The sequence below is a fragment of the Heteronotia binoei genome, chromosome 14 (assembly GCF_032191835.1).
Source record: "Heteronotia binoei isolate CCM8104 ecotype False Entrance Well chromosome 14, APGP_CSIRO_Hbin_v1, whole genome shotgun sequence".
Lineage (NCBI taxonomy): Eukaryota > Metazoa > Chordata > Lepidosauria > Squamata > Gekkonidae > Heteronotia > Heteronotia binoei.
Genome location: NC_083236.1, coordinates 56149587 through 56164987, shown reverse-complemented (window position 1 = coordinate 56164987; position 15401 = coordinate 56149587). Strand labels below are relative to the sequence as shown.

General features: G+C 45.1%; 1 protein-coding gene across 1 annotated transcript in view; it reads right to left on the bottom strand.

Annotated features, from left to right (window-relative positions):
• NKD1 (NKD inhibitor of WNT signaling pathway 1) overlaps window positions 1–15401 on the bottom strand; it is a 217858-nt gene that overhangs the window by 42871 nt on the left and 159586 nt on the right. Inside the window, exon 5 of the mRNA XM_060254353.1 lies at window positions 8807–8913. Within this exon, the coding sequence (XP_060110336.1) occupies window positions 8807–8913 (107 nt within the window). The remainder of the gene's footprint in view (window positions 1–8806; window positions 8914–15401) is intronic.

Genomic DNA, 15401 nt, shown 5'->3' with positions numbered 1-15401 from the left:
AAGTGCAAAGTAATGCACATTAGGGCCAAGAATCCCAGCTACAAATACAAGTTGATGGGGTGTGAACTGGCAGAGACTGACCGAGAGAGAGATCTTGGGGTCGTGGTAGATAACTCACTGAAAAGGTCAAGACAGTGTGTGATTGCAATAAAAAAGGCCAACACCATGCTGGGAATTATTAGGAAGGGAATTGAAAACAAATCAGCCAGTATCATCATTTGGAATAGTGTGCAATTCTGGTCACCGCACCTCAAAAAGGATATTATAGCACTGGAAAAAGTCCAGAAAAGGGCAACTAGAATGATTAAAGTGTTGGAACACTTTTCCTATGAAGAAAGGTTAAAACGCTTGGGGCTCTTTAGCTTGGAGAAACGTCGCCTGCGGGGTGACATGATAGAGGTTTACAAGATAATGCATGGGATGGAGAAAGTAGAGAAAGAAGTACTTTTCTCCCTTTTTCACAATACAAGAACTTGTGGGCATTCGATGAAATTGCTGAGCAATCAGGTTAAAACGGATAAAAGGAAGCACTTCTTCACCCAAAGGGTGATTAACATGTGGAATTCACTGCCACAGGAGGTGGTGGCGGCTACAAGCATAGCCAGCTTTAAGAGGGGGTTAGATAAAAATATGGAGCAGAGGTCCATCAGTGGCTATTAGCCACAGTGGGTATATATATGTGTGTGTGTGTGTATAAAATTTTGGCCACTGTGTGACACAGAGTGTTGGACTGGATGGGCCATTGGCCTGATCCAACATGGCTTCTCTTATGTTCTTAAAGCAAGCTATCCCTCTCCCCCTTCCTCTCCAAGGGAGAAGCCTCAGCCAATGGAGAAAATAGAGGTTTTGCTCTGTAGCTCCTGTGTGATTGAGCAAGCTTGGCAAAGCAAGCTGTGATGCAGAAGGAAGCAAGAGGGAGGGAGAAGGAAGCAGATGATAGCCAGTTGCTCGGGGACCTGATAGGAGCCGCATGCTTGACACCCCTGCACTACACCATGCTGGCTCTCTGGGTTAGCTAGCCACTCGGAGTTTTCCTTGACAGTTGTGTGGCCCCTGAACCAAAGGCTCATTTTACTGTGATGTGCCAAAGGTTACTCAGTTTTCACTACTGTGCAAGGGAAATGTCAATAAGAAATAGTACCAAGCCTGATGGGGAACTTCCCACTCCCCAGCTTGTCCATTCACAGACTGGTGCTCTAGACCAATTTCAGTATTAAAGATATGCGGTGTTTATTATTTAAAAAAGTAAACCTCGCCTTTCCTCATGGTTCAAGGCAGCTTAAACAAAAAGGTTTTTTTAAAAAAAAAAAAAAATTCCAGTTAAAACCAAGGCCCCCACAAGCTCTCCCTCCCTCCCCCCACCTTAAAAGATGCCTGCCATTCAACCCCCTCATAAACCCTGTGTTCAGGCATCCACTGGTCCAATCTTTTTGAAAACTGGAGGGTATTTTGGGGGGTGGGGGGTGGGGTGGGGGAGGCACTGGATGTTATGCTGCAAATTTGGTGCCTCTATCTCAAAAAACAGCCACCTCTAAGCCCCAGATACCCACAGATCAATTCTCTATTATACCCTATGGGAATCGGTCTCCATAGGGAATAATGCCGTGCCCAGCAGACATTCCTCCCCCCCCCCCGGCTTTCTGATGACCCTGAAGCAGGGGGAAGGCCTCCAAACTGGGGGAGTCTTGCTGGTGCATGGCGTGCACAATGCAATAACATCACCCAGAACTGATATATTGTGCTGGGCATGTCATGTGGCGATGCTCTAGGGAATCGCTGGAAACTCTGGTTTTGCATAGGGATGCTGGGGGGGGGGGGGGGGGGAACACTATGGTCTAGTACCATAGAATTTTCCCCCCAAATTGCTACAGCATCCCCATGCAAAACCTGAGTGTTCAGTGATTTCCTAGAGCGCCCCCACACGACATGCCTAGTGTGGTATGTCACTTCTGGGTGATGTCATCTTGCTGAATGCACTACATGCACACGAAAAAAGTCCCCCTGGCAGTCAATGGGGACCTGGCAACCGTATCTGCATGCCAAGCCGACAGTCTATCACTGAGCCATGGCCCCTTCCCTAAAACAACTCCTGTCACACTTGAAATCACGCAATAGATTTGGCCAAACCTAGCCCCACACATTTGGCCACACACACACCTGAACTTAATGTGTGCGATCACACACAGACACAACTGCCCCCCTCAGTCCCGCCTGTCCTTACCTCGTTTTAGGACGGGTTGGGACTGGATTAAATAGCTACCAGGAACTTCCCGGTAGCAAATCTCTAAAATACATGCGAGGCACATTTCCCGGCTATCTGAATGGCCAGAGCTTGCAATGCACCCACCCTTCATGCGCATGAAGAGTCCGAATGCTCCTCTTGCGCATGTGCGGCCCATGCCTCTCCCAGCACTAGGGTGGGGGCTGTGTGATTACGATGACACGGATCAAAGAAAACCAAAGCCGGGATATTGCCGTGCCAAATTCCCAGTGTGATCCACCCCTTGTGTATCCATCCATCCTCATGCTGTGGCTATCTGAGAGGGGAAGGTTTGCCACCCAAACCGCTACTTTCTGCATGAAAACTGAAACTGGAGACTATTTGCAGCTTTAATCGACGACCAGAAGAATGCACTATTTGTCAAAGGGACGGGACTCGGTTTGCTGTTCACAGAGAGATAACACGCATGCTGTTTTCGTGGCATGAGCATGCCTCCCTCTCCGTGGAGGAAAGCGCCCTTCATCTCGGTATGACAATGTGTTTTCAGTGCTTGTATTTATTGAATCTCTCTCTTTCTAAGCAAAGCCTGCCAAGAAACAACGTCTGGCAGTTTTACGATGTTTGCGTGTCTACCGAGGAAACGGGCCATCTGACTCATTCCCCGAACAGAGCATTTCTTCCTCGCTGCCATCTAATCAGATGGATTTCCAGTGTGACTGGGTCAAGGTTGAGGCACTCTGGAGACCCAGAGATGAAAGACTTTTTTTTTTACAAAAGTATCTATTCCACCAGGAAGTTTATAACTAGAAAGAGAAGAGTCACCTACAAAGCATGCACGCACAGACAGACGGACAGACACAAAAATACAACTGCAGGGCAAAAAAGAATGTGCATAAAAAAGAGAGGAAACCTAGACATTTCCTGTCCAAAGGTACGCGGTATGGGTCCGGGATAGGTTGTGGCCTCCTGAGCTAAATTTTAACATTCTTCACTTCCATCTCCAGGTGGCCACAGATTCTAAAGCTCTTAGATTGTCCATCTCCTCCCTAGAAAAAGTTATTCCACCCCCACCCTGCAATTCCAACAGCTGTTTGGACACTCCCTGACTGTGCATATAAGTTCACTGCGTATACTCTTTATATATGGTAACTTTCTCCATTCTCGGTGAAATTTAGCCCTAATTTCTGAGAGCTTGGCTAAGAGACTGAGCTACTAATCATTTTGGCCATGAACTCTGAAAGCTTCTCTCTCACTCTTTCCATTTACAGTATGTCGATAGCAGGCCTCAGATTCAGCAGGAGCTTTCTGAGGGTTCCCCCGCTTCCTCCCCACCTACCTTGCCCATTGAATAGTAGGTGCAGCTACTCTGGCCTTCCTTGCTGAAAAATATAAGCATACCGGGTCAAAAAAATTATACGCTGCCTTCATCGATTTGAAGGGTGCTTTTGATTCAATAGATAGAGCCCAACTATGGATCAAGCTAGGTTACCTGGGAATGGACCCTCGTCTGCTGTTTCTCTTGAGGAAACTTCATTCTAATACCTTTTGCCAAGTGAAATTTTCTTCTAGCGGTGACTTGACTAGTAAAATCCCAGTGTTAAAGGGGGTTAAACAAGGTTGCGTGCTGGCCCCGCATCTTTTTAATTTATTTTTAACTGACCTGGCTCAATTTCTGAACCCTATTAATGGTCATCCGCCTAAACTTGCAGGCCGAGCGGTCCCCTTATTACTTTATGCCGATGACACTACCATCCTCTCTTGTACAAGAGTGGGCCTGCAAAGGTTTCTGAATGCCTTTTACGACTACTGTAATTGTAATTCACTTTCTATCAATTATGCGAAATCTAAAGTAGTTGTTTTTTCAAATTGCTGGCGCCCACAGAGATGGTTTATTGGCAACTCAACAACTGAGCAAACAAAAATTTTTAAATACTTGGGGATCATTTTTAATCACAAGTTAAGCTGGGTTTCACATCGTAACAACACCGTCAACTTGGCTAAATGTTCAGCTGCTCAAATTAAACAGTTTTTTTTTTTTTTTGCAAGGGGCAACCAATTAGTTCCAGCAGCAATTAAAGTGTTCAAGCCAAAACACTCGCCCAAATTCTCTATGGTATCCCTATATGGATCCCAGCTTTTACCAGGCATTCAAGCCTCATTCTTTAGACAAATTCTTGGCTTGCCAAAATGTGTGTCCTACTTTGCTCTTTGCTCTGAAGTGGGTCAGTCTTTGGTGGAGACAAAAGCCTGGATTGCAGTGTTTAAATTCTGGCTCAAAATTCACTTTAGAACAGATCCTAACAGCCTTCTTGATTGTATGAAAAGAGACCCATATATTTCATCCTGGACAGCAGTGCTTCTGTCAAAACTCAATCAATTGGGGTTAGAGGTAGATGATTTTTCTACCTCTGATGAGTCATATATCTTCAGATGTATTAAATTGAGACTGTGGGAATTGGAGGAAACGAAATTACGGCCAACAGACCCTTATATTTGCTCTCCAGCTTCCTTAGGTCTCTATGCTTTCTGTGTCAAAATGCCCAATTATCTATCAGACTTAACCATTCCAGGTCATCGCAGGGCATTTATGTTGGCTAGACTAAATGCGTTTCCCTCCAAAGTTTTACAAGGGAGATATCAGCGAGTCCCTTTAGCCGACAGACTTTGCTCCTGTGGAGCTAATACTCCTGACTCAATCCAGCATATATTGCTTGATTCTTCTTTTTACCATAACCTCCGTAAAGATTTATTTGGCAAGCTTTCTTTTCCCCCAGATTTGTCTATTCTGCCACCCTGTTATTATTTATTGAGTGATACTGAGGGGGTGGTTAGTGAGGCTGTGGCAAAATTTCTGACTGACATCCTTAAATTTAATTCTGACCATGTTTGAATGCATCTGTAAGCTCGGTTTTATTTTGATTTTATCTCCAATGTTTAAATTTTTATATTCTGTGTATTTTTATTTGAATCTATTATGCCATTAAAGGTTTGGTATGGTAGTAGGTGCAGCTGCATAACAATCCCTGGATTAGGAGAGAGGGCAGCCAGCCAGCCCCCAGGGGAATTTGCCACACCCCCAGCAGCCCTCATTAACCCCTTTCTCCACTTCTTATGTGATTTTGGGTGGCAGGTGGCTTGCTGGCCTTTTGACCCACACATGGATCTCTAGCCAGCCCAAGCAGGCCTCGCTCGCCTGGGGCTCTCCTTTGTTGCATTGGGTTGCTTTTGGCTGGGGGATATGCTAATGAGTTATGCTAATGAGTTCCACCACCTATTTTTCTACAAAACAATCCCTGGTGGATAGTAATATTTACCTATCTTGCTGTGCTGTTGTAAGGACTGTAACAAGAGAACCGCGTGAAACCAGGATTCCTTCTTCCAGATGAGCCATCCTCTACAATTATGTCATCTTTCGAGGTCCATGTACTCCTACCAGTATGGTAACACATAGCAGGGACTTTTCAGTGCCAGCACCAAGGCTACAGAATGCCCTCTGAAGGAGAAAGGTCATGTGACTCCTTCACTACTAATATTAAGGAAGCAGCTAAAGACTTTTTTTGTCCAGCAAGCCTTTGGATTTTAAGTTGTCTAGATTGTAGATGTTGTGCATTTGTACTGAATTGGTCTCAATTTTTTTAAAAAACAATAATTTTAATTTAAAAAAATATCAATGTTTACTGAAAAACTGAGATCTGAATATTTTAATGGTCAAAATAAAACGAGCCTTTTGCACATCTTAAGAGCACAAGATAATATTTTAATAATGACGATTTTAAAACCTTTTGTTGAAGACCGAAAGGGTTTTCAGAGAGGCATGTTACAAACATGGCTAAGAAATAAATATCTTTTGTTTAAGATTGGAGGTTAACATCTTGGATGCTTAGAGATGAAGACAAGCTTCAATTAAATGACAGGAAGTCTCTGACTTAACCATGTTCTTAAGAGCATCAAGTAAAACAAAGAAATGGCCCAGCAGGAACTCATTTGCATATAAGGCCACACATCTTGCCATCACCATTGTTCCACACAGGGCTTTTTTGTAGGAAAAGCCCAGCAGGAGCTCATCTGCATATCAAGCCACACTCCCTGACACTAAGCCAGCCGGAACTGCATTCCTGTGCGTGCCTGCTCATAAAATCCCTGGGAAACATGGATTATTTTATGGGTTTTCATGTTAGTCCAGAAATAAGAGCTGTACCACTGCAAACACCATCTGAAACCACTGGCTTTTCTTCAAGTAAAAAGGTAAAAGTAGTCCCCTGTGCAAACACCAGTCATTTCTGACTCTGGGATGACGTTGCTTTCACAACGTTTTCACGGCAGACTTTTTACAGGGTGGTTTGCCATTGCCTTCCCCAGTCATCTACACTTTCCCCCCAGCAAGCTGGGTACTCATTTTACCGACCTCAGAAGGATGGAAGGCTGAGTCAACCTCGAGCCGGCTACCTGAACCCAGCTTCCGCCGGGATTGAACTCAGGTTGTGAGCAGAGCTTAGGACTGCAGTACTGCGGCTTTACCACTCTGTGTGGTGCTACTCTCTTCAAGTAGAGAGATACTTATTTGTCATCCATGTACTTATGACTGACTTATTGCATGCTTTTGATAAACATGCAAAGGGAAGACAATGGAAGCAAAAGCAGCAGCAGAAGATGACACCGGAACAGATGCAGCAGAAGGAGGAGTTGGTGTAATACCCTTCACTACCCAAAGGAGTCTCAGAACAGCTTAGAAGAAGAAGAAGATATTGGATTTATATCCCGCCCTCCACTCCAAAGAGTCTCAGAGCGGCTCACAATCTCCTTTACCTTCCTCCCCCACAACAGACACCCTGTGAGGTGGGTGAGGCTGAGAGGGCTCTCACAGCAGCTGCCCTTTCAAGGACAACCTCTGCCAGAGCTATGGCTGACCCAAGGCCATTCCAGCAGGTGCAAGTGGAGGAGTGGGGAATCAAACTGGGTTCTCCCAGATAAGAGTTCGCACACTTAACCACTACACCAAACTGGCTTACAAACACCTTCCCTTCCTCTCCCCACAACAGACACCCTATGAGGTAGGTGGGCCTGAGAGAGCTCTGAGAGAACTGTGACTGAGCCAAGGTCACCCAGCTGGCTTCATGTGGAGGAGGACTGAGGAATCTAACCCGGTTCTCCGGATTAGAGTCTGCTGCTTTTAAGCACTACACCATGAGACAAGGGAAACAGAGGATGACTTCTGCATAAGCTTACGGATAATTGTGGGTGACAATTAAGGATATAAGCCTGATGTGTTTCTCTTCTGAAGCCACACAAAAGCCGAAGGGAAGAACGTCTGGACAAAAGTAATTCCAGAAACCCTGTTTCTGCACGCAGATCATACAAAGAGCAGCAGAACGCTGTGCGATCCCTCAAAAGCAATAGATTCTTGCAGAGGGTAACCAGCTTCACTTTGAATGTGAAAATCATTTTAAGCTACAGAATTTGAAAGTTAGGCAGGAAGCTGGAGGATAACACTGGAGGTGTTTCACCTCTCTTGTCTGGATTCAAAGTTCCATCCTTTCGGTTGATCTGGTTGCATTTGTTACCATTTTAGCCACTCACCCAAGAACAGGGAAAACTACTGTCATGTGACTGGATGCGTAACTAGTTGTAAACTCAATTTGTGTTACAACTTTGTCAGAAGTTTTCATTCTTCACTGATTATCGTCCTTGTGTTTGTTGCTCTGTGGTTATCTTCCCATTGTTACAATGCAGCTTTTATATATGGAGGAAAAGCCCTTTTGAAAGTGGTGATATAAGATAACTTTAAAGGTTGTTATTGTTGTTTTTTTGCCATGTTGAATGATTATTGGGAAATCTGTATTGTGAAATTATTGTGAAGTTTATGAAAGTAAAGTTCAGCAGCCTCTGTATCAAAGTGATTGTTTTCTGTATTTAGTATGTAATTCACACCATGATCCCATTTATTTATTTCTTCTATATGTGATGGAATGTAGCAAATCTTCACAATCCAACAGGCCAATCACAGTCCTCCAGCTACATTCCAAAGCCTGATAAAGCCCATCTTCTAAGGTTCCCAGCCTCCAGCTGGGGGTGGGGCTTCCCCCAGTTTCAGGGCCTCCAACCTGCCAGCCCAGAGCTGGCCATGGTGGGGGGGGGACCCCCGAAAAACTCTGTCAGGGCTCAATGTACCCAGCACAATGACGTCACCTGGAAGGGACATCATTGCACCAGGCACATCATGCACAGGACACTCTAGCAATCAGGCAGAAAACACTATGGTACCATAGAGTTTTTCCCCAATTGCTAGAGCATCCCACCTGCAACATGCCTTGTGTAATGACACCACTTCCGGGTGACGTCATCATACTGGGCACACTTCGCATGTGCAAGATGTTTTTCCCCACCAGCAGCCAGTTCAGACCTGGCAACCCTACCGCCTGCCTTGCTTTTCTGCTGCAAGAACCTACAAGGCCCACATTTGACTTTGAGGGTCAGAACAGGAGAAACAACTTCTTAGCCATTAAACGGCTCATGTGCAAAAGTGGAAGTGAAGTTTTAGTTTGCTGTGATATGCTGCCCAAGGTTTTTTTTCTTCCAGGGCCTTACCTCAAATTTTAGTTGCTTTTTGGCACTTGCACGTGCATCGGTTTCCTTTTCCATTTTCTTTTCATCGCCGCTGCAAGCTCCATCCATCTTCTCTGGAGGCAAAGCCACTAGAAGAAAGGGAGAGAAAGGAAGGGGGAAAAACACATTCAGAAAAGAGTTCTGGAACAGTTTGCAACAGTCATGAGACCTATCAGATGCCCAGCTAGAGGAACCACATTTTTCAGCTGTTTCAACTTGAAACTCCAATTTTAAACTAATGAGCACACACACACACACACACAAATATGCAGATTAACAATAACTCCACATGCTGTTCCACTTGAAGATTTTGCCATCACTTTTTAATATCCCAAAAGTCAATTTGAATCCTCCCCCCCACAAAAAATGGCAACATAACAATATTTAGTTAAAATGCCATCTAGCTGGTGATTCAAGAACTAGCAAAAACAAAACAGGGAAAAGTTACAATGGATTAATGAGCAGAGCTTTTTTTTTTCTGGGAGAACGCAGTGGAAGGAGTTCTGGAACGTCTTTGTGGAAACAAAACTTTCAAAAAACATTGAAAAATCCTTGAGGGGCACCCGGGTGTTTCTCCATCAATTTCCTCTTGAGAGTTCCGGCATCTATTTTTCCAGAAAAAAAGCCCTGCAAAGGGGGAATTTTATTAAGAAAAGTAGCTATTTAGCCTGGGCTATTATAGTCAGTGTTGGACCATAAGAAGTGGATTAAGTGAGTGATTTAAAATGCAGCGTTCCAGGTAAGGAAAAACAGCTGATATCCAATGCAGATGTTAATATTCCAGATTTTTAAAATATTCTTAGGATATCAGCAGCACGCTGTGGGGTATTCCTCCTACCCTCTGTACTCAAATTAGTCTCCTTCTTCCGTTTCCATGATCCAATGACGCATGCTAAAATTGGCCTTAAAGATGCCACTGGACTCAAACTTTGTTCAAGTTCTAATATTCCGCCAGGTATTCAGGTGAGACAGTGGGCAGCGTCCTTGGGTGGACTCCCTGCTGTACTGCTGTGATTCCCAGTATCCACTTGGTTCCATCTATCTCTTAGGCAGGGCTTTTTCTGTAGCAAGAACTCCTTTGCATATTAGGCCACACCCCTCTTATGTAGCCAATCCCCAAAGAGCTTACATGCCTCTTCTTACACGGTCTACTGTAAGCTGTTGGAGGATTGGCTAGATCAGGGGTGTGTGGTCTAATATGCAAAGGAGTTCCGTCTACAAAAAAAGCCCTGGTCTTAGAGGTTTTTATGTTAGGTGCTGCCACCTGTTTTAATTTACTGTTTTAATGATTTTATTTATTATAAATTATATTGCAGGGGGTTACTGACCCTGTTCTGGTTGTGTTCCACCCTGAGCCTGCTTGCGGGGAGGGCAGAATAAACTAACCAACCAACCAACATTATAGGAGAGGGAAAGTTCTGTTTCTCCACTCTCTCTGCCCAGTGCACGACAGACCGATGTCAATCTTTTGCTCTTCCACCAACCTCAAACGAAGGATTCGATATCTGAACAAAGAATGGGCTATCAAGTAAGACCAAATGGAGAACAAACCCTTTTGGCTTTAAAACACTGCAAGTTAATCTTTCCACATATTCAGAGAGATAAATTATAGATTAAAGCAAAGTTTTCTAACAGGTATAAGCTGCGCGGTGACAAGCTCAACCCTCATGTGTTAAGAGTTAAGACTATATGGCAGGGGGGAAACCTGTTGCATAAATTCCTGGGGAAATACTTTAATATTTCATATAGGCAACCATCTTCTGTTCCTTTCACCTGAGATCTAGTTGCTAGGAGAATATTCTCTTTATAACCTGTCCTTTAGCAATGACATTATTTCTATTGGAGGGGGGACTTTCAAAAATAAGGATCAGCGCTCTTTCTCTCTTCCTTTTTAATGCCAGCTTTTAAGCATATAGCACTAAACAGGCTATAGCTTAAAATATCTGTTTGTATTATTTCTACAAAAGTACTGACTATGTACGGGGCAGTTACACAAAGGCTGATGGTGATGAAATTGAAATTGTTTAACTATTTTCTATTCCTTGGCTCCATCATCAACCAAAAGGGAGACTGCAACCATGAATCAGAAGGAGACCGAGACTGGGAGACCGAGCCATGAAGGAGCTAGAAAAGATTCTCAAGCATACAAGCAAAGCCAGCTTCAAGAAGGGATTGGATCAACATATGGAGCAGAGGTCCATCAGTGGCTATTAGCTACAGCATACTGTTGGAACTCTTTGTCTGGGGCATGTGATGCTCTGTAATCTTGGTGCTTGGGAGGGCTTCTAGTGTCCTGGCCCCACTGGACCTCCTGATGGCACCTGATTTTTTGAGCCACTGGGTGACACAGAGTGTTGTACTGGACGGGCCATTGACCTGATCCAACATGGCTTCTCTTATGTTCCTAAGTTTGAAGATGTGCCAGTAGTAACCAAAATCGACAGGGCTTTTTTTTTTAGCAAGAATGCACAGGAATGGAGTTTTGGCTGGCCTGGCATCAGGGTGTGTGGCCTAATATGCAAATGAGTACTTGCTGGGCTTTTTCTACAAAAAAGCCCTGAGTGAAACAATGGTGACATCAGGGAGTGTGGCTTAATATGCAAATGAGTTCCTGGTGGGCTTTTTCTACCAAAAAACCCCTGAAAATCAACATAATTCACACCTTAGTAATCCCAGTTACTATGTATGGGTATGAAAGTTGGACAATGAAAGAAGCTGACAGAAAGAAAAGTTGATTCATTGGAAATGTGGTATTGGAAGCGAGTTTTACAGATACTCTGGACAACCAAAAAGACAAATCAGTGGGGTTCTAAATCAAATCCAGCCTGAGCTTTCCCTAAAAGCTAAAATGACTAAACTGGGGCTATTGACCTTTATCACCAGGGGGTTTTTTTGCAGCAGGAACTCCTTCGCATATTAGGTCACACGTCCCTGATGTAGCCAATCCTCTAAGAGCTTCCAGGGCTGTTAGTACAGGGCCTACTGTAAGCTCCAAGAGGATTGGCTACATCAGGAGGGCATGGCCTATTATGCAAAGGAGTTCCCGCCAACCAAAAAGCCCTGTTGGTCACGTTATGAAAAGACAAGAGTCACTGGGAAAGACAGTAAGGCAAGGAAAAGTTGAAGGCAGCAGGAAAAGAGGAAGACCTGACCTAAAATGGATTGACACACGTAAAGGAAGCCACAGGCAGAGTCGGCGTGTGGGAGTAGGTGGGGAAAGCGGTTGCTTAGCGCGCCACCCTGCCTGGAGGCACCGCTGGGAGCCCCCTCTCTTCCCTGAGGAGCCGGGCAAGCAAGAAGCCTGAGCGGGGGCTTGCGTACCACACTCCTGATACACAAACGTTGGCTCTCCCCATCTTTGGCTTGCTGGATGACGTCACTTTTGACATCATCGTGCAACGCACACGAAATTTCATTTTCCTGAGGGAACGGGGAGGGTGTGCTGCACAGGGGGCTGCTTGGAGCAGCAGAACCCCTAGCGCTGGCCCTGGCCACAGGCCTCAGTTCGCAAGAGCTGGGAGCAAGGCTGTTAATGACAGGACATTTTGCCACATGTTGGGAATTACTTGAACGCTCTCTCTCTCTCTCTCTCCAGGCCTCACCGGCTTTGTTACCTTTATGTAGGGCCTGTAAAATGGAGCTGTTCCGCCAGGTGTTTGGTTGAAGCAAGCGGGCGTCCTTTTCCTTACTGCCTATACCATCAGCTATCCTCCCCCACAGCGGTCTGTCATCTGAACTATTTATCCGGGCCACTGATTATACTCCAACCTGCACTATGAACCCACCCGCCTTTGTTATACAGAACTGTGTCGTGTTGTTGTTTTAATGGTAAGTTATTGGTTTTACTGTATTTGACTGGTTTTATCTGGATGTAATCCGCCCCGAGCCCATCTGGGAAAGGGCGGAATATAAATTTACCTAAATAAATAAATCTCTCTCACACACGCACACACACACCATTTTGAGGCTACTTTTCTGACAAAACGTGGCCAACACTGTTTATACGATTTAGCAATAACAAATTAATTCTGAGTCAAAGAGGCAGCAGAGATGGTTTCCAAATTGTGCAATACTTGGACAAAGGAAAAACCCAACAGAGCTCTTTTCACATGTCTTTTAAAAAAGCAGATGCAGCCTGTTCCTAGCATGCTGAATGGAAGGGAAGGCCTGGGAAATGCAGGCAACAAAATACGGTGTTAGAGTGGCCTGTGCCACTTCATCTGCAGGTGAAGGCTCACATTTCCGACTCCTCCACTTTCCGTTTTAGCACATGTGTAACTAAAACTTGGCTTCGGCGCATGTGATGAAGCTCCTTGTCCTCGGGTGAAATTTCCAACCTCGGCACGTATGGAAAATATGCCACCTTAGAGCTTTGTCCACATCATTCACGAGGGAGCCGGGACCCAAACGTGGCGAAAGCATCTATTAATAAAATGGGAGCGCTCGCCGGGAAGAGTTAAAACTGGCAGCCCTGTAAACTGAGAACGCCACTGAGCCGCATGCCAGAGTTCAGATACACACAATGTGAACTTCCACCAGGATCCTTGCCAACAATATTAAATTTCTCCAGACCAGACAGCTATCTTAAACAAGAGGGAAGCAGTAATAAGATTCATGTTCCCACCAGCAATCTTCGCCATTTGAAATAGGTCAACGGACACTATTGGCGCTGTAAAAATATTCACTTTGGTTCGTCTTCGGATGTCGAACCTTCGCAAAGAGCTGCACTTTTGTGTTAAAATGTTGCAGCTGTAGGAAGACGAAGCTTGCTTCGCCAGAGAAAAAAACATTGCAGCCTAGATCCAAGGAGCCACTTAAAAGCAAGCCCAAAGGGTTGAGCGCACTGCCCCGGGGGGGGGGGGGGGCGGTCTCGTAAGTTCTCTCTGATTTCAGCAGCAGACCAGCATGCCCTGTCACAAATGGCCTTTAAGGCGCTCCTCAGTGTGAGAAGTTGTTTGCCTTTTTGCATTAGAGGCAGCTGTTCCAGAAGCGCAAGCCCAAAACATCTCCCTTGCCCAAATCTCCTTGGGGATGTGGAAGTAGATGTCCACTTCTTTGGATTCTGCCTCGCACAATGGGTCAGAACAACTTTCCACCTAATCGAGTCTTTGATCTCCAGCAGCAGTTAACGTAATGTTTCTTGCCATCTGTGAAGTGCCTTAAGAGAATGTCAAACACGTTCTTTTTAACAATGTGGATTTGTTACTACACTAACCTCCTTTAAACCAACCTTGGTGCCTAGTTTTCTTGTTCATTTATTTCCTTCATTTACAGTCAAAATGGTAAAAAGGCATAAAGGTTGCTATCTTTTCCACACCATCTTTGAGAGTGATATTCTAATTCCAAACTAATAAATTCCACAGAGGCAGCCATGTTCATCCATAGCAGCACAAAGAGACAATCGTGGCATAAGGATGGGCTGTGGATGTGATAGAGCTTCTGCTTGGCATGCAGAAGGTCCCAGGTTCAATCCTCACCATCTCCAGTTTAAAAAAAAAGGGCACTAGGTCAGGGGTGTCAAGCATGTGGCCCAGGGGCTGAATCAGGTCCCGGAGGGTTCCTATCAGGCCCCCGAGCAACTGGCTCTTGTCTGCTTCCGTCTCCCTCTCTCTTGCTTCCTTCTGCATCTTTTTTTTTTTTTTTTGGGATTTCTATCCCGCCCTATACTCTGAATCTCAGAGTCTCAGAGCAGTCACAATCTCCTCTACCCCCCCCCCCCACAACAAACCCTGTGATGTAGGTGGGGCTGAGAGTGCTTTTACAGTAGCCGCCCTTTCAAGGACAACTCCTGCGATAGCTATGGTTGACCCAAGACCATCTCAGCAGGTGCAAGTGGAGGAGTGGGGAATCAAACCTGGTTCTCCCAGATAAGAGTCCACGCACTTAACCACTACACCAAACTGGCTCTCACTTATTTCCACAGATCTCAACTCACAGTTCTTATCTCAACTAGCTTTGCAAGGCTTGCTCAATTGCACAGGAGATATAGAGCAAAACCTTGATTTTCTCCATTAGTTGAGGCTCCTCCCCCTCCTGGTCCCCTGGGGAGGGAGGGAAAGAGCCAGAGCTTGCTTTCCCCCGTTCCCTAGATCCCATGGGAGAAATACAAAGAAAGCACCTTTAAGACCAACAAGTGCTAAAGTTTTAAGCATATTTTAGTCTTATTTGTCTGTGTCCTTTAAAAAGTTTATATCTCTGCTACCTAGTCTAAATAGGTACACACATGACCCGGCCTGACATGGCCTGGCCCGGTCAGGTCTCATTTATGTCAGATCCAGCCCTCATCACCCTTGCACTAGGTGATATGAAAGACATCTACCTGAGACCCTGGTGAACCCCTGCCACTTAGGCAAGATTGACCTTTGACAGGGTCAATGGGTTATTTTCTTTTCCCATAAAAGTTGGCAGGTAACTTGACTTGCTTGTGTGAGTCACCCAGGCAGCTGGGCTGCTCCATACATATTGGCCACTCTCCACTTCTTGATGTCCTGTATGAGGACTTTTAATATACTGAAGCCACCCTGAGCTTTGGATTCCAGTGCCAGAAGGAAAGACCTTGGCCTCCATGCCCTGTTGC